Source organism: Tachyglossus aculeatus, chromosome 21, assembly GCF_015852505.1.
Source record: "Tachyglossus aculeatus isolate mTacAcu1 chromosome 21, mTacAcu1.pri, whole genome shotgun sequence".
Taxonomy (NCBI): Eukaryota; Metazoa; Chordata; class Mammalia; order Monotremata; family Tachyglossidae; genus Tachyglossus; species Tachyglossus aculeatus.
Window position 1 is genome coordinate 60,226,732 of NC_052086.1, and position 18,418 is coordinate 60,245,149.

At 46.5% G+C, this 18,418-nt stretch overlaps 1 protein-coding gene across 2 annotated transcripts in view; it reads left to right on the forward strand.

Annotated features, from left to right (window-relative positions):
• Window positions 1-693: 693 nt before the first annotated feature.
• Window positions 694-18,418, forward strand: part of IQCE (IQ motif containing E) — a 70,790-nt gene continuing 53,065 nt past the window's right edge. The window contains exons 1-3 of one of the 2 annotated variants that reach the window (XM_038763120.1): window positions 694-723; window positions 10,287-10,334; window positions 14,634-14,679. In XM_038763120.1, the coding sequence (XP_038619048.1) occupies window positions 10,332-10,334; window positions 14,634-14,679 (49 nt within the window). In that variant the 5' untranslated portion in view covers window positions 694-723; window positions 10,287-10,331. Of the gene's footprint in view, window positions 724-10,286; window positions 10,335-14,633; window positions 14,680-18,418 lie in introns of those variants that run through there. The other variant, XM_038763121.1, reaches the window with a different exon arrangement.

Consider the following 18,418-nt stretch of genomic DNA (forward strand, 5'->3'; position numbering starts at 1 on the left):
TGGGTTGCCATGGCGGCGGGAGGCCGGAAGTGGCTGCGCGAGGCTGGAAGTGGCGGCGCGCGCCCGTTGGGTTGCCATGGCGGCGGGAGGCCGGAAGGGGCGGCGCGCTTCCGTCGGGTTGCCATGGCGGCGGGAGACCGGAAGTGGCGGCGAGCGCCCGTTGGGTTGCCATGGCGGCGGGAAGCCGGAAGTGGCGGCGCGTGCCCGTTGGGTTGCCATGGCGGCGGGAGGCCGCAAGTGGCGGCGCGCGCCCGTTGGGTTGCCATGGCGGCGGGAGGCCGGAAGTGGCGGCGAGCGCCCGTTGGGTTGCCATGGCGGCGGGAAGCCGGAAGTGGCGGCGCGTGCCCGTTGGGTTGCCATGGCGGCGGGAGGCCGCAAGTGGCGGCGCGCGCCCGTTGGGTTGCCATGGCGGCGGGAGGCTGGAAGGGGCGGCGCGCGCCTGTTGGGTTGCCATGGCGGCGGGAGGCCGGAAATGTCGGCGGGAAGCCGGAAGTGGCGGAGCGAGGCCGGAAGTGGCGGCGCGGGCCCGTCGGGTTGCCATGGCGGCGGGAAGCCGGAAGTGGCGGTGAGCGCCCGTTGGGTTGCCATGGCGGCGGGAGGCCGGAAGGGGCGGTGTGCGCCCGTCGGGTTGCCATGGCGACGGGAATCCGGAAGTGTGGGCGGGAGGACGCCCGCCCGCCCGCCGCCATGTCTGAGGGGTCCCGTGAGGCGGCCTCTGAGGCGGTAAGAGACGCCGGGTCCCCTCAGGCTTCAAGGCTGTCCATCCATCCCCTCGCCCCCTCCTACCTCACCTCCCTTCTGTCCTTCTCCAGCCCAGCCCACACCCTCCGCTCCTCCGCCGCTAATCTCCTCACCGTTAGGCCTCGTTCTCGCCCGTCCCGCCGTCGCCCCCCGACCCACATCCTCCCCCTGGCCTGGAATGCTATTTATTTTATCTTGTTAACACGTTTAGTTTTGTTCTCCGTCTCCCCCTTCTCGACTGTGAGCCCACTGTTGGGTAGGGACTGTCTTACCTCCTTCCCTTCCCCACAGCACCTGTATATATGTATATATGGTTGTACATATTTATTACTCTATTTATTTATTTATTTATTTATTTATTTTACTTGTACATTTCTATCCTACTTATTTTATTTTGTTGGTATGTTTGGTTCAGTTCTCTGTCTCCCCCTTTTAGACTGTGAGCCCACTGTTGGGTAGGGACTGTCTCTATGTGATGCCAATTTGTACTTCCCAAGCGCTTAGTACAGTGCTCTGCACATAGTAAGCGCTCAATAAATACGATTGATTGATTGATTGATTGACTGTCTCTATATGTTGCCAATTTGTACTTCCCGAGCGCTTAGTACAGTGCTCTGCACACAGTAAGCGCTCAATAAATATGATTGATTGATTGATTGATCCCGCTGTTGGGTAGGGACCGTCTCTATATGTTGCCAACTTGTACTTCCTAAGCGCTTAGTCCAGTGCTCTGCACACAGTAAGTGCTCAATAAATACGATTGAATGAATGAATGAATCTCGCTTTACTTCTGTTTGTTCTGAAGACTTGACACCCGTCCATATGTTTTGTTTTGTTGCCTGTCTCCCCCTTTTAGACTGTGATCCCCCCTCGTCCCCCTCTCCATCCCCCCATCTTACCTCCTTCCCTTCCCCACAGCACCTGTATATATGTATATATGTTTGTACAGATTTATTACTCTATTTATTTTACTTGTACAGATCTATTCTATTTATTTTATTTTGTTAATATGTTTGGTTTTGTTGTCTGTCTCCCCCTTTTAGACTGTGAGCCCGCTGTTGGGTAGGGACTGTCTCTATGTGTTGCCAATTTGTACTTCCCAAGCGCTTAGTCCAGTGCTCTGCACACAGTAATAGCTCAATAAATATCATTGATTGATTGATTGATCCCGCTGTTGGGTAGGGACCGTCTCTATATGTTGCCAACTTGGACTTCCCAAGCGCTTAGTCCAGTGCTCTGCACACAGTAAGCGCTCAATAAATACGATTGAATGAATGAATGAATCTAGCTTTACTTCTATTTGTTCTGATGACTTGACACCCGTCCACATGTTTTGTTTTGTTGTCTGTCTCCCCCTTTTAGACTGTGATCCCCCCTCGTCCCCCTCTCCATCCCCCCCATCTTACCTCCTTCCCTTCCCCACAGCACCTATATATATGTATATATGTTTGTACAGATTTATTACTCTATTTATTTATTTTACTTGTACCTATCTATTCTATTTATTTTATTTTGTTAGTATGTTTGGTTTTGTTCTCTGTCTCCCCCTTTTAGACTGTGAGCCCACTGTTGGGTAGGGACTGTCTCTATATGTTGCCAACTTGGACTTCCTAAGCGCTTAGTACAGTGCTCTGCTCACAGTAAGTGCTCAATAAATGCAAATGAATGAATGTAGCTTCACTTCTGTTTGTTTTGATAACTTGACTCTCTCCCTTCTAGACTGTGAGCCCACTGTTGGGTAGGGACTGTCTCTATGTGTTGCCAACTTGTATTTCCCGAGCGCTTAGTACAGTGCTCTGCACACAGTAAGCCCCCAATAAATACGGTTGATTGATTGACACCTGCCCACATGTTGCTCAATGGAAAGAGCCCGGGCTCTGGAGTCAGAGGTCATGGGTTCAAATCCCAGCTCCGCCACTCATCAGCTGCGTGACTTTGGGCAAGTCACTTCACTTCTCTGGGCCTCAGTTCCCTCATCTGGAAAATGGGGATTAAAACTGTGAGCCCCCCTGGGACAACCTGATCACCTTGGAACCTCCCCAGTGCTTAGAACAGCGCTTGGCACGTAGCGCTTAATAAATGCCATCATTATTTCTAGACTGTGAGCCCGCTGTTGGGTAGGGGCCGTCTCTATATGTTGCCAACTTGTACTTCCCAAGCGCTCAGTACAGTGCTCTGCACATAGTAAGCGCTCAATAAATATGATTGAATGAATGAATGAATGTTTTGTTTTGTTGTCTGTCTCCCCCCTCTAGACTTTGAGCCTGTTGTTGGGTAGGGACCGTCTCTAGATGTTGCCAACTTGTACATCCCAAATGCTCAGTACAGTGCTCTGCACACAGTAAACGCTCAATAAATACGATTGAATGAATGAAAGAATGAAAATAACCATATTATTCTCCAGGCTTAGTATCCGTTCATAGTGTTGTACTGACTCTATAAATATCCCACAATCACCTGCATATTCTGCATATGAGGTGTGAGTACAGACATAAGCATTAAAGTTATTGGATCTTGACTCGGACACTGAAAGAAGCTTGTAGTCTGTTTAGGTGGAAGAGTTTCCTGGTAGATGATTCTGTCGGCCATATAATGCGATAGCTCACCTCCTCCAGGAGGCCTTCCCAGATTGAGCCCCCTCCTTCCTCTCCCCCCGCCCTACCTCCTTTCCCCTCCCCACAGCACCTGTATATATGTTTGTACAGATTTATTACCCTATTTATTTTACTTGTACATTTTTACCATTCTATTTATTTTGTCAGTGATGCACATCTAGCTTTACTTCTGTTTATTCTGATGACACCCGTCCACATGTTTTGTTTTGTTGTCTGTCTCCCCCCTCTAGACTGTGAGCCCGTTGTTGGGTAGGGGCCGTCTCTCTATGTTGCCAACTTGTACTTCCCAAGCACTTAGTACAGTGCTCTGCACACAGTAAGCGCTCAGTAAATACGATTGAATGAATGAATGAATATAACATTATTATTCTTCAGGCTTAGTATCAGTTCATAGTGTTGTACTGACTGTATAAATATCCCATAATCACCTGCATGTTTTGCATATGAGGGGTGAGCACAGACATAAGCATTAAAGTTATTGGATCTTGACTCGGACACTTTGAAAGAAGCTTGTGGTCTGTTTAGCTGGAAGAGTTTCCTGGTAGATGATTCTGTCGGCCATATAATGTGAGAGCTCACCTCCTCCAGGAGGCCTTCCCAGATTGAGCCCCCTCCTTCCTCTCCCCCCGCCCTACCTCCTTTCCCCTCCCCACATTCATTCATTTAATCGTATTTATTGAGCGCTGACTGTGTGCTGAGCATTCATTCATTCAATCGTATTTGAGCGCTTACTGTGTGCAGTGCACTGTACTAAGTGCTTGGGAAGTACAAGTTGGCAACATATAGAGATGGTCCCTACCCAATAACGGGCTCACAGTCTACCTCCCCTCCCCATCGCCCTACCCCTTCCCCCTCCCCACATTCATTCATTTAATCGTATTTATTGAGCGCTGACTGTGTGCTGAGCATTCATTCATTCAATCGTATTTGAGCGCTTACTGTGTGCAGTGCACTGTACTAAGCGCTTGGGAAGTACAGGTCGGCAACATATAGAGACGGTCCCTACCCAATAACGGGCTCACAGTCTACCTCCCCTCCCCATCGCCCTGCCCCTTTCCTCTCCCCACATTCACTCATTCAATCGTATTGAGCGCTGACTGTGTGCAGAGCATCATCATCATCATCATCATCATCAATTGTATTTACTGAGCGCTTACTGTGTGCAGAGCACTGTACTAAGCGCTTGGGAAGTACAAGTTGGCAACATCTAGAGACAGTCCCTACCCAACAGTGGGCTCACAGTCTAGAAGGGGGAGACAGAGAACGAAACCAAACATACTAACAAAATAAAATAAATAGAATAGATATGTACAAGTAAAATAAATAGAGTAACAAATATGTACATACATATATACATATACACAGGTGCTGTGGGGAAGGGAAGGAGGTAAGATGGGGGGGATGGAGAGGGGGACGAGGGAGAGAGGAAGAAAGGGGCTCAGTCTGGCACGTTTATTGAACGCTTACTGTGTGCAGAGCACTGGACTAAGCGCTTGGGAATCAATCACTCAATCGTATTTATTGAGCGCTTACTGTGTGCAGAGCACTGGACTAAGAGCTTGGGAATCAATCAATCAATCGTATTGAGCGCTTACTGTGTGCAGAGCACTGGACTAAGCACTTGGGAATCAATCACTCAATCGTATGTATTGAGCGCTTACTGTGTGCAGAGCACTGGACTAAGCGCTTGGGAATCAATCAATCGTATTGAGCGCTTACTGTGTGCAGAGCACTGGACTAAGCGCTTGGGAATCAATCACTCAATCGTATGTATTGAGCGCTTACTGTGTGCAGAGCACTGGACTAAGCGCTTGGGAATCAATCAGTCGTATTGAGCGCTTACTGTGTGCAGAGCACTGGACTAAACGCTTGGGAAGTACAGTTCGGCAACAGATTCATTCATCCAATCGTACTGAGCGCTTACTGTGTGCAGAGCACTGTCAGCTTGGCTCAGTGGAAAGAGCCCGGGCTTTGGAGTCAGAGGTCATGGGTTCAAATCCCTGCTCTGCCAATTGTCAGCTGTGTGACTTTGGGCAAGTCACTTCTCTGGGCCTCAGTTCCCTCATCTGTAAAATGGGGATGAAGACTGTAAGCCCACTGTGGGACAACCTGATCACCTTGTAACCTCCCTAGCGCTTAGAACAGTGCTTTGTACATAGTAAGCACTTAGTAAATGCCATCATTATTATTATTATTGGGCTCACAGTCTACCGCCCCTCCCCATTGCCCTACACCTTTCCTCTCCCCACGTTCATTCACTCAATCGTATTTATTGAGCGCTGACTGTGTGCAGCGCTTGGGAAGTACAAATGGGCAACAGATTCATTGATTCAATCGTATTTATTGAGCGCTGACTGTGCAGAGCACTGGACTAAGCGCTTGGGAAGTACAGTTTGGCAACAGATGCAGTCATTCAATCGTATTTATTGAGGGCTGACTGTGCACAGCACTGGACTAAGCGCTTGGGAAGTACAGTTCGGCAACAGATTCATTCATTCAATCGTATTTATTGAGCGCTGACTGTGTGCACAGCACTGGACTAAGCGCTTGGGAAGTACAGTTTGGCAACAGATGCAGTCATTCAATCGTATTTATTGAGGGCTGACTGTGTGCACAGCACTGGACTAAGCACTTGGAAGTACAGTTCGGCAACAGATTCATTCATTCAATCGTATCTATTGAGCGCTGACTGTGTGCAGAGCACTGTACTAAGCGCTTGGGAAGTAGTTCGGCAACACATTCATTCATTCAGTCATTTATTGAGCGCTGACTGCGGAGCACCGGACTAAGCGCTTGGGAAGTACAGTTCGGCAACAGATTCATTCATTCAATCGTATTTGTTGAGCGCTGACTGTGTGCAGAGCACTGGACTAAACGCTTGGGAAGTACAAGTCGGCAACAGATAGAGACGGTCCCTACCAAACAACGGGCTCGGCACTTGTATGTATTTGTACCGATTTATTACTCCATTTATTTTACTTGTAATAATAATTATAGTGATATTTGTTAAGCGCTTACTATGTGCCAAGCGCCAGGGGAGATACAAGTTGATCAGGTTGTCCCGCATGGGGCTCACAGTCTTCATGTTTTGTTTTGTCGTTTGTCTCCCCCTTCCAGCCTGGGAGCCCGTTATTGGGTAGGGACCGTCTCTATATGTTGCCGACTTGTCCACGCAGTAAGTGCTCAATAAATACGATTGAATGAATGAATGAATCTCCATTTGACAGATGAGGTAGCTGAGGCCCAAGGTCACACAGCAGAGAAGTGGCAGAGGTGGGATGCGCTTAGTACAGTGCTCCGCACACAGTAAGCGCTCAATAAATGCGATTGATTGAATGAATTAGACCCCACGTCCTCTGACTCCCAACCCCGGGCTCTCAGCCACGCTATACGGCTTCTCGGCGATCTCCAGCCCTCCTCCTATAAGGACTCCCAGGAGCTGCGTGGGACCCATCCTCAGCTACCATTTCAGCACGTTTCGTTCGAGCCCTGAAATCAAGGGATGCTCTGCCCGTATTTGCAGAGATCGTCATCAATCGTATTTATTGAGCGCTTACTGTGTGCAGAGCACTGTACTAAGCGCTTAATGCAGCCTGGTAGAGCCCATGGGACCCTCTGAGTCCCAGGACGGGCTGCAAATCTTGAAGTTGGATCGATGACTGATGAAGTTGTCCCACAATTATATTTCAGAACAGTGATGGCTGGACTTGGACATTACGGTTGATCTTCAGATGGGGATAAACAGCAGCAACGGAAAAGCAGCTTGGCCTTGTATAGAGAGCCCTGGCCTGGCAATCAGGGGACCTGGGTTCTCATCTTAATTCTGCCACTTGCCTGCTGTGTGACCTTTGGCACATCACACACATCAGTGAGGTAAATGAGGCCCAGAGAAGTTAAGTGACTTGCCCAAAGTCACACAGCTGACAAGTGGCGGAGTCGGAATTTGAACCCATGACCCCCGGCTCCAAAGCCCGGGCTCTTTCCACGGAGCTACGCTGCTTCCCCTTTTTCCTCTCCTCCTCCCCATCCTCCCAGCCCTGCCTCCCTCCCCACAGCACTTGTATATATGTTTGTATAGATTTATTACTCTATTTTACTTGTACATATTTACTATTCCATTTATTTTGTTAATGGTGTGCATCTAGCTTTAATTCTATTTGTTCTGACGACTCTGACACCCATTTACGTGTTTCGTTTTGCTGTCTGTCTCCCCCTTCTAGACTGTGAGGCTGTTGTTGGGTAGGGACCGTCTCTATATGTTGCTGACTTGTACTTCCCAAGCGCTTAGTACAGTGCTCTGCACACAGTAAGCACTCAATAAATATGATTGAATGAATCACTTAATGTCTCTGCGCTTCAGTTCTTTCTTCTGGAAAATGGGGAGTAAAAGCCCACCCTCCCTACCCCTTAGAAAGTGAGTCCCAGGTGAGGCAAGGACTGTATCCAATCTGCTTATATTGTATCTTCCCCAGAGCTTGACACAGAGCAAGCACTTCACAGATGCCAAAACTATTATTCTTATTATCATCAATCGTATTTATTGAGCGCTTACTATGTGCAGAGCACTGTACTAAGCTCTTGGGAAGTACAAATTGGCAACATATAGAGACAGTCCCTACCCAACAGTGGGCTCACAGTCTAAAAGGGGGAGACAGAGAACAAAACCAAACATACTCACAAAATAAAATAAATAGAATAGATATGTACAAATAAAATAATAATAAATTATTGCTGTTGTTTTTAGGACAAGCACGGTATGGGAAGAAAGAGACGGTTTCCGGGACTTGGTACCTTAAAACAAGAGAGATGTAGCAAGCCCTGTGGCTTCTCAGCGACTTGTCCTTTTTTCTCCTCGGAAGTGCTTCATCACTTCCCTGTAGGGATGATGCTGGATATTATCCCAAGGCGGGGAAGGGAACAGTTAACTGAAAAGCTGGAGCATGTGTGTTGGATAAAGGAGCTGAGTAATAAAAATAGAGGTGCACTGCAAGGAATTCTTCCACCAGGAAATTAGAAAGTCTTTTAGACTGTGAGCCCACTGTTGGGTAGGGACTGTCTCTCTATGTTGCCAACTTGTACTTCCCAAGCGCTTTGTACAGTGCTCTGCACACAGTAAGCGCTCAATAAACACGATTGATTGATTGATTCCACCAGGAAATTAGAAAGTGTACATGACATGTGTGCCTCCTTCATCTAAAGCAATGTCAGTAGATGACATGGTCTTTTTACTGTCTTCCCTGACTCCCTGTGACGTTCTGTACTTCAGTCCATTTTTCAAATTCTCACATCTCCCAGTGAACTAGATGTGAATCTGAGTGGGGAAGGGAGCTGGAAAGAACCGTAAATGCAGCTGCTTCGGGAGGAAACGAACTGTGAATTTAGGGGCGCTAATTCAGAATAGTAAGACTAGAGGTGATAGGAGGGCAGGGGCTCGAGGGGATAATGGGCAAAGGGAGGAAAATGGGGAACAGCGAGAAAAAGATCGGGGGAAGAGAAGGGGAATGATGTGTGAGGAGGGAGAAGAGTAGGGGAAAGGGAAGCAAAATGGCATGCTTGCTGCTTCTCCTCCATCACTGCCTTCACCAGGAACAAGGGCTGGCACGGGAGGTTTTTTTTGCCTAGTTTATTTAAATGGTATTTGTTTAGCGCACACTGTGTGCCAGACACAGAAATATCATTGAGGAAGATACCTGTGTATATGTTTGTACATATTTTTTTACTCTAATTTATTTGTACATATCTATTCTATTTATTTTATTTTGTTAGTATGTTTGGTTTTGTTCTCTGTCTCCCCCTTTTAGACTGTGAGCCCACTGTTGCGTAGGGACTGTCTCTATATGTTGCCAATTTGTACTTCCCAAGCGCTTAGTCCAGTGCTCTGCACATCGTAAGCGCTCAATAAATACGATTGATGATGATGATGATGATACAAGCTAATCAGGTTGGACCCAGTCCGTGTCCCCCATGAGGCTCATCATCTTAATCCCCGTTTTAGAGACGAGGTAATTAAGGCACAGAGGATTTAAGTAACTGGCCCTAGGTCACACAGCAGACAAGTGGTGGAGCTGGGTTTAGAACCCAGGTCCTTCTGACTCCCAGGGCTCGGTTTACCCACTTGGCCACACTGCTTCCCCTCTGCCCCGAAGTACCATGAAGAGGAGCTGTCTGCCCGCCTCTGTCCCCAGCCCAACCTGTCTTGACTAGACTGTAGACTGTAAACTCTACCTCTAGACACCCTGTAGACTGTAAGCTCGTTGTGGGCAGGGAATGTGTCTGTCGTTGTACTCTCTCAAGCGCTTTAAAGCCTTTGAAAATTAAGGCTTTAAAGCGCTTGAGAGAGTACAACAACAGAAAATTTGAAAATTAAACGTGTTTTTATTAAATCTTTTGGATCCGAAATACAAGGTAATTTCAGGGTCTTCACCAAAAGCTGCTGCTCCATATCATTAGTATTTGTTATGTTTGTACATGTTTATTACTCTATTTATTTTATTTGTACTTATCTATTCTATTTATTTTATTGTGTTAGTATGTTTGGTTTTGTTCTTTGTCTCCCCCTTTTAGACTGTGAGCCCACTGTTGGGTAGGGACTGTCTCTGTGTGTTGCCAATTTGTACTTCCCAAGTGCTTAGTACAGTGCTCTGCACATAGCGCTCAATAAATACGACTGATGATGATGATGATGATTTGGTTTTCCTTATGTCTTTGGAAACACATCCCTCAGAGAGTTTTTTTTATTTTGCTTCCACTCATTCTAACTGATTCTGTGCCATCTGGGGATGCTGCCTAGATCTGCTAAACATCCTATTCCTTCTTTAATTGAATTTACTATTTTGGCTAGTTTTGTGGAGTGCTATTTATAATTTGTGAGTTTGTGCTAAAAACCATATCAAGCGCGCAGAGTAACAGTGTATTTTTCTCGTTTTCTAGGGTGATAACAGTCTTTCAGCAACTACTTACGAATCTGATTTGGAAATGGTGAGTGCATTAAGGAGCCACTGACATCTTGAAATAGTTCTTCCCTAATGGGTGTTTTCACTTCTTGCTTCCAAATGTCGGCTGCGTGACCTTGGGCAAGCCACTTAAAACTTCTCTGTGCCTCAGTTACCTCATTTGTAAAACGGGGGTTAAGACTGTGAGCCCACGTAGGTCATGGACTGTCCAACCTGATTAGCTTGTATCTACCCCAGCGCTTAGTAGAGTGCCTACTCTACTAATTAATTACTAGTAATTAATAGTAAATATTAATAGTAAACTCTTAATGCATACCATTAAAATAAATAGAACACAGTTAAGAGAATCTTTTGATGACACATCTGTTTGGGTAGTAGGCATTTCAGTGTCTGAAGAAATGGTTATGGCTGTGGGCAGAGCATCATCCAAGAAGGCCTTGTTCTACCTTGAATTTTCCTTAATGCAGGGGGCTAGGCAGACTGAGTCTACTATTTTATCGCTTATCAATCAATCAGTCAATAATATTTATTGAGTACTTACTTTGGGCAGAGCCCCGTACTAAGTGCAAGAAGAGTCCAATACAGAAGAATTGGTAGCCCCAATCCCTTGAAAGGCTAGTATTTACAAGCAACGCTGGCCGACTCTTCATTCGTTATTGGTTCAGTGCCAAAATAAAAATTAATTGTGCCCCAAGATTGGTAAAATGATTTTGCTGGGGACATAATTGAAATTCTCATTTCCAGGAGCTAAACTAGTCTCTTTAGCAGAGTTCAACGGCATTATAAAGGTCACTGACCTATTAAGAAAATGGGAATTTACAAAGTCCACTCCAGAAGGGGCTCTGTAGTGCCATTCTGATTTCTATATCAATCAATTAATGGCATTTTATTGAGGTTCTAGTGAGTGTTAACTATTGTACTAAGTGATTGGGAGAGTGAAACAGAAGTCTGGCGCGCACTCCCTACCCGCGTGGAGCTCACAAACTAATGTGGGAGAGAGGCCAAAATTTATTTACCGGTAGTGGAAGCAGGGCGACATAGGTTGAAATAGCGGAGTAAATAATTAAATGTGCAAATGTGCAAATAAATGAAGTGAGCATGCAAACATAAGTGTTATATGGGTTGGGTTGTCGCCGGCTCTAGTATGTGAATTAATTAAAAAGACTATATTCAATCAGTGGTATTTATTGAGTGTTTACAGTACTGAGCGCTGGGAGAGAGAGCCCTTTAGTGAGCGTTTGGGAGAGTACAGTACATCGGAGAATTGGTGAGACTTTCTCCTGTTGAAATATTTCCAAAGAAGAAGGTTCCTAGTAGAAGGCTACTATGTGACCGCAGCCTCATAAAAATCACATCTCCTCCAAGAGGCCTTCTCTGACTGAGCCCTCATTTTCCCTACTCCCGCTTCCGTCTGCATTCAGATCTGTACCCTTTAATCACTTGATATTCACCCCACAGCATTTACGTGCATAGCTCTGATTCTAACATCTTCTAGACTGTGAGCCCACTGTTGGGTAGGGACTGTCTCTATATGTTGCCAGCTTGTACTTCCCAAGCTCTTAGTACAGTGCTCTGCACACAGTAAGCGCTCAATAAATACGATTGATTGATTGATCTGTCTTTCCCTCTAGACTGTAAGCTCCTTGTGAGCAGGAAACATGTCTACTAACTCTGTTGTGTTGTACCCTCCCAAGTGCTTAGTGCATTGCTTTGCACACAGTAAGCCCTCAATGAATGCCATTCATTGGTTGATTGATTTACCATTCATTCACTCATTCATTGTCATATTTATTGAGCGCTTACTGTGTGCAGAGCACTGTACTAAGCGCTTGGGAAGTACAAGTTGGCAACGTATAGAGACGGTCCCTACCCAACAGTGGGCTCACAGTCTAGAAGGGGGCGACAGAGAACAAAACAAAACATATTAACAAAATAAAATAAATAGAATAAATATGTACAAATAAATAGAGTAATAAATACATACAAACATATATACATATATACAGGTGCTGTGGGGAGGGGAAGGGGTGGAGGTGGGGAGGGGAGAGACATTCCCACGTCTCTCCCATCCTAAAAAAACCCTCTCTTGACCCCACCTCACCTTCTAGTTATCGCCCTATCTCCCTCCTACCATTCCTTTCCAAACTCCTTGAACGAGTCGTCTACACTCGCTTCCTCAAATTCCTCAACGTCAACTCTCTCCTCGACCCCCTCCAATCTGGCTTCCGTCCCCTACATTCCGTGGAAACTGCCCTCTCAAAGGTCACCAATGACCTCCTGCTTGCCAAATCCAACGGCTCATACTCTGTCCTAATCCTCCTCGACCTCTCAAATGCCTTTGACACTGTGGACCACCGCCTTCTCGTCAACACGCTATCCGACCTTGGCTTCACAGACTCCATCCTCTCCTGGTTCTCCTCTCATCTCTCCGGCCGTTCATTCGCAGTCTCTTTTGCAGGCTCCTCCTCCCCCTCCCATCCCCTTACTGTAGGGGTTCCTCAAGGTTCAGTTCTTGGTCCCTTTCTGTTCTCGATCTACACTCACTCCCTTAGTGACCTCATTCGCTTCCACGGCTTCAACTATCATCTCTATGCTGATGACACCCAGATCTACATCTCTGCCCCTGCTCTCTTCCCCTCCCTCCAGGCTCACATCTCCTCCTGCCTTCAGGACACCTCCATCTGGATGTCTGCCCGCCACCTAAAACTCAACCTGTCCAAGACTGAACTCCTTGTCTTCCCTCCCAAACCCTGCCCCCTCCCTGACTTTCCCATCACTGTTGACGACACTACTATCCTTCCCGTCTCACAAGCCCGCAACCTTGGTGTCATCCTCGACTCCGCTCTCTCTTTCACCCCTCACATCCAAGCCGTCACTAAAACCTGCCGGTCTCACCTCCGTAACATCGCCAAGATCCGCCCTTTCCTCTCCATCCAAACCGCTACCCTGCTCATTCAAGCTCTCATCCTATCCTGTTTGAATTACTGTATCAGCCTCCTCTCCAATATCCCATCGTCCTGTCTCTCCCCACTTCAATCCATACTTCACGCCGCTGCCTGGATTGTCCTTGTCCAGAAACGCTCTGGGCATGTTACTCCCCTCCTTAAAAATCTCTAGTGGCTACCAATGAACCTGTGCATCAGGCAGAAACTCCTCACCCTGGGCTTCAAGGCTGTCCATCACCTCGCCCCCTCCTACCTCACCTCCCTTCTCTCCTTCTCCAGCCCAGCCCGCACCTTCCGCTCCTCTGCCGCTAATCTCCTCACCGTGCCTCGTTCTCGCCTGTCCCGCCATCGACCCCCGGCCCACGTCATCCCCCTGGCCTGGTATGCCCTCCCTCCCCACATCCGCCGAGCTAGCTCTCTTCCTCCCTTCAAGGCCCTACTGAGAGCTCACCTCCTCCAGGAGGCCTTCCCAGACCGAGCCCCTTCCTTCCTCTCCCCCTCCTGCCCCTCCCCATCCTCCCTGCCTTACCTCCTTCTCCTCCCCACAGCACCTGTATATATGTATATATGTTTGTATGTATTATTTATTTACCTATTTTGTCTTTTGAATAGACAGCCTTGCTTGTAGTGTTACTTGCTATCTTGGGTTTCTGTTCATCAGTAGAACATAATGCTTGACTAGTTTAATAGTGGAGCTGGTTTCCTAAAACCATGACTAGAATAATAATAATAATAATGATACTTGCCAAACACGTAATATGGGCCAGGCACTGTACTAAGTGTTGGGGTAGATACAAGATAATGAGGGGGACACAGTCCCAGTCCCAAATGGGACTCGCAGTCTAAGTAGGAGGGAGAGCAGGTACTGACTCCCCATTTTACAGCTGAGGAAACTGAGGCACAGAGAAATGAAGTGACTTGCCTAAGGTAACACAGCAGATTAGGGGCGGAGCCGGGCCTGGAGCCCAGGTCCTCCGACTCCCACTAGACCATACTGCTTTCCATCACAAAAGCTACTCAGTTGGATTGTGGATGAGCAGTTTTTTGCTGCAGAAGAAATCTTGGTTGGTTTGATCTGCCCTGATTTGGTATCCCTCTTGCCTCCACGTGTTGGTAACTGGGCATGTTGACATTGTAACTCTGCTGAACCCTGAGTCTAATCAGATCCATCAGATGTTATTTTAGGTTGTGTGGATCATGGTGCTACATTTTCCTCCTCCCCTCAGATGAGTTAATTCCCTGTATTGTTGCTGTCAGACCCCCATCTGAGTCATCCCCTAGAACTGACTCTGAACTACATTTACAGTTCGAACATTGTGTTTCGGGAACATGTTTGCAGTACGACAAAAAAAATTCAGTTCTTCCCTCCTGCCTTTCAGAAATTGAAGAAAAAAACTCGACACAAACTTCCACCACGATCACCAAGTAAGTATTCCCTAGTGTTCCTTTATAACAATTCATAACCCCTATATGGAATTTATTCCAAAGAGAGTCATTTTTTTGCTCTTTTTCAAAAGTGCTAAGAAGTAGTACTGAATTAATCTCTTCTTTCTAAATATCAATGCATCAATGGAATTTATTGAGTGCTTACTTATGAGAAGCAGCGTGGCTCAGTGGAAAGAGCCTGAGTTTTGGAGTCAAAGGTCAGGGGTTCAAATCCCAGCTCCGCCAACCATCAGCTGTGTGACTTTGGGCAAGTCACTTAACTCCTCTGTGCCTCAGTGACCTCATCTGTAAAATGGGGATGAAGACTGTGAGCCCCTCGTGAGACAACCTGATCACCTTGTAACCTCCCCAGCGCTTAGAACAGTGCTTTGCACATAGAAAGCGCTTAATAAATGCCATCATCATCATCTTACTGTGTGCAGAGCACTGTACTAAGTGCTTGGGAGAGTTCAGTACAGCAGAGTTGATAAACATGTTCTCTTGTCTACAGGGAGCTTACAGTCTAGAGGGGGAGACTGACATTAGAGAAGCAACATAGCCTAGAGGAAAGGGCCAGAGGACCTGGGTTCTAATCCCAGCTCTGTCACTTGGCTGCTGTGACATTTTTGGCAAGTCGTTTAACTTCTCTATGCCTCGGTTTCCTCATCTGCAGAATGGGGATTCAGTACTGTTCTCCTTCCTCCTTAGACTGTGAGCCCTATGTGGGACCTGCTTATCTTGTATGTAGATACCAGTGCCTAGTATAGTAGTTGGCACGCAATCAGTGCTTAACAAAAACCATAAATAAGTGCTATGGATATACAAATAAGGTCTGTGGAGCTGAGGGTCGGGTGAATATCAATATGTTCTTGAAGGGTGCAGATCCAAGTGCATAAATGATGCAGAAAGGAGAGGGAGTCGGGAAAAGAGACCTTAATACATCTCATAAAGGAGATGTAACCTTAGTAAGGCTTTGAAGGTGGGGAGAGTGATGGTCTGGCGTATATGGTGGGGGAAAGAGTTCCAGGCCAGAGGGAGGATGTGGGAAAGAGGGAAAATTGAGGCACACAGTGAGCAAGCTGGTAGTTGAGGAGCAAAGTGTGCAGGCTGGGCTGTAGTAGGTCATTGAGGTAAGCTAGAAGGGGGCAAACTGAGTTTTTTAAAGCCAACGGTAAGGAGTTTCTGTTTGATGTGGAGGTGGATGGGCAACCACAGGAGGTTCTTGAGGACTTGGAAGATGTGTGCTGAACCTTTTTTTAGAAACATGAACTGGGTAGCAAAATGAAGTTTGGACTGGAGTGGGGAGAGACAGAAGACAGGGAGGCCAACGAGGAGGCAGGTGCAGCAGGGTGGGATCTAAGAAGTGCTTGGATCAGCATGGTAGCGGTTTGGGTGGAGAGGAAAGGGCAGATTTTAGTGATTTTGTGAAGGTAGACCTGCCAGGATTTGGGGATATATTGAATACGGATTGTGTGAGATTGATGAGTCAAGGATAATGCCATAGTTACGGGTTTGTGAGAGAGGGAGGATAGTGGTATTCATGGGAAAGATGGGAGGACATGGTTGGCTGGGAGATAGGAGTTCTGTTTTGGATGTGTTTAGTTTGAGGTGTTGGCAGAAGAGATGTACTGAGGCAGGAAGAAATGTGAGACTGCAGAGAAGGAGAGAGGTCAGGACTGGAGAGGTAAATTTAGGAATCACCTGTGTGAAGATAGTAATGGAAGCCATGGGAGTGAATGAATTCTCCAAGGGAGAGGTGTAGATGGAAAATAGAAGGGTTCCAAAACTGGGCCTGAGGGACCCCCACCGTCAGAGGGTGGGAGGCAGAGAAAGAGCTTGCAAAAGAGATGGAGAAAGAGTGGTCAGAGTGATGGGAAGAGAACCAAAAGAGGACAGCGTCGGTGTAGACTAGGCTAGATAATGTTTCCAGAAGACGGGGTGGTCCACGGTGTTGAAGGCAGCTGAGAGGTTGGCAAGGATTAGGCTGGAGTAGAGGATGAGGAAACTCAGGGAATAATATTGAAGTTTAAGTAGAAATCAGTGGAAGAACACAGTACTAAGTGCTTGGGAGAGCACAACACAACAAAGCATAGTAAGTGCTTAATAAATGCCATCATTATTATTATTATTATTATCGTAACCTCCCCAGTGCTTAGAACAGTACTTTGCACATAGTAAGTGCTTAATAAATGCCATCATTATTATTATTATTATTATCGTAACCTCCCCAGTGCTTAGAACAGTACTTTGCACATAGTAAGTGCTTAATAAATGCCATCATTACTTGTATATATTTGTACAGTTACTACTCTATTTTACTTGTACATATTTACTGTTCTATTTATTTTGTTAATGATGTGCATATAGCAATAATTCTATTTGGTCTGACGATTCTGACACCTGTCTACGTGTTTTGTTCTGTTGCCTGTCTCCCCCTTCTAGATTGTGAGCCCGTTGCGGGGTAGGAACCGTCCTCGTATGTTGCCGACGTGTACTTCCCAAGCGGTTAGTACAGTGCTCTGCGCACAGTAAGCGCTCAATAAATATGATTGAATGAATGAATAATGGTAGACACATTCCCCACAGCCTTAGAGTGCAGATGGCAGGGGGCAGACATAAATAGAAATAAATGCATTACAGGTATGTCCATAAGTGCTCTGGGGCTGAGGGAGGGTTGAATAAAGGGTGCAAATGCAAGGGTGACACAGAAGGGAGAGGGAAGAGAGGAAATGAGGGCTTGGTGGGGGAAAAACTCTTCCCACACTTAAAGCCTTATTAAAAGCACATCTTTTAATAAGAGATGTGCTTTTAATAAGACATAAATAGACATAAATGCATTACAGATATGTCCATAAGTTCTCTGGGGCCGAGGGAGGGTTGAATAAAGGGTGCAAATGCAAGGGTGACACAGAAGGGAGAGGGAGAAGAGGAAATGAGGGCTTGGTGGGGGAAAAACTCTTCCCACACTTAAAGCCTTATTAAAAGCACATCTTTTAATGAGATGTGCTTTTAATAAGGCTTTGAATGTGGGGAGTCTTTTGGATGTGAAGAGGGAGAAGGTTCCAGATCAGGGGCAGTGTAGGTGAGGGGTCGGCGGCGAGATAGATGAGATCAAGGTGTAGTGAGTAGGTTGGCGTTAGAGGAGCAGAGTGTACAAAGAAGCAACGTGGCTCAGTGGAAAGAGCCCGGGCTTTGCAGTCAGAGGTCTTGGGTTCAAAAATACCAGCTCTGCCAATTGTCAGCTGTGGACAAGTCACTTCACTTCTCTGTGCCTCAGTTACCTCATCTGTAAAATGGGGATTAAGACTGTGAGCCCCCCCAGGGGGCAACCTGATCACCTTGTAACCTCCCCAGCGCTTAGAACAGTGCTTTATGTATATAAAGCATTTACCTGTATATATGGTTGTACATATTTATTACTCTATTTATTTACTTTACTTGTACATATCTATCCCATTTATTTTATTTTGTTGGTATGTTTGGTTTTGTTCTTTGTCTCCCCCTTTTAGACTGTGAGCCCACTGTTGGGTAGGGACTGTCTCTATGTGTTGCCAATTTGTACTTCCCAAGCGCTTAGTACAGTGCTCTGCACATAGTAAGCGCTCAATAAATACGATTGTCTCCCCCTTTTAGACTGTGAGCCCACTGTTGGGTAGGGACTGTCTCTATGTGATGCCAATTTGTACTTCCCAAGCGCTTAATACAGTGCTCTGCACATAGTAAGCGCTCAATAAATACG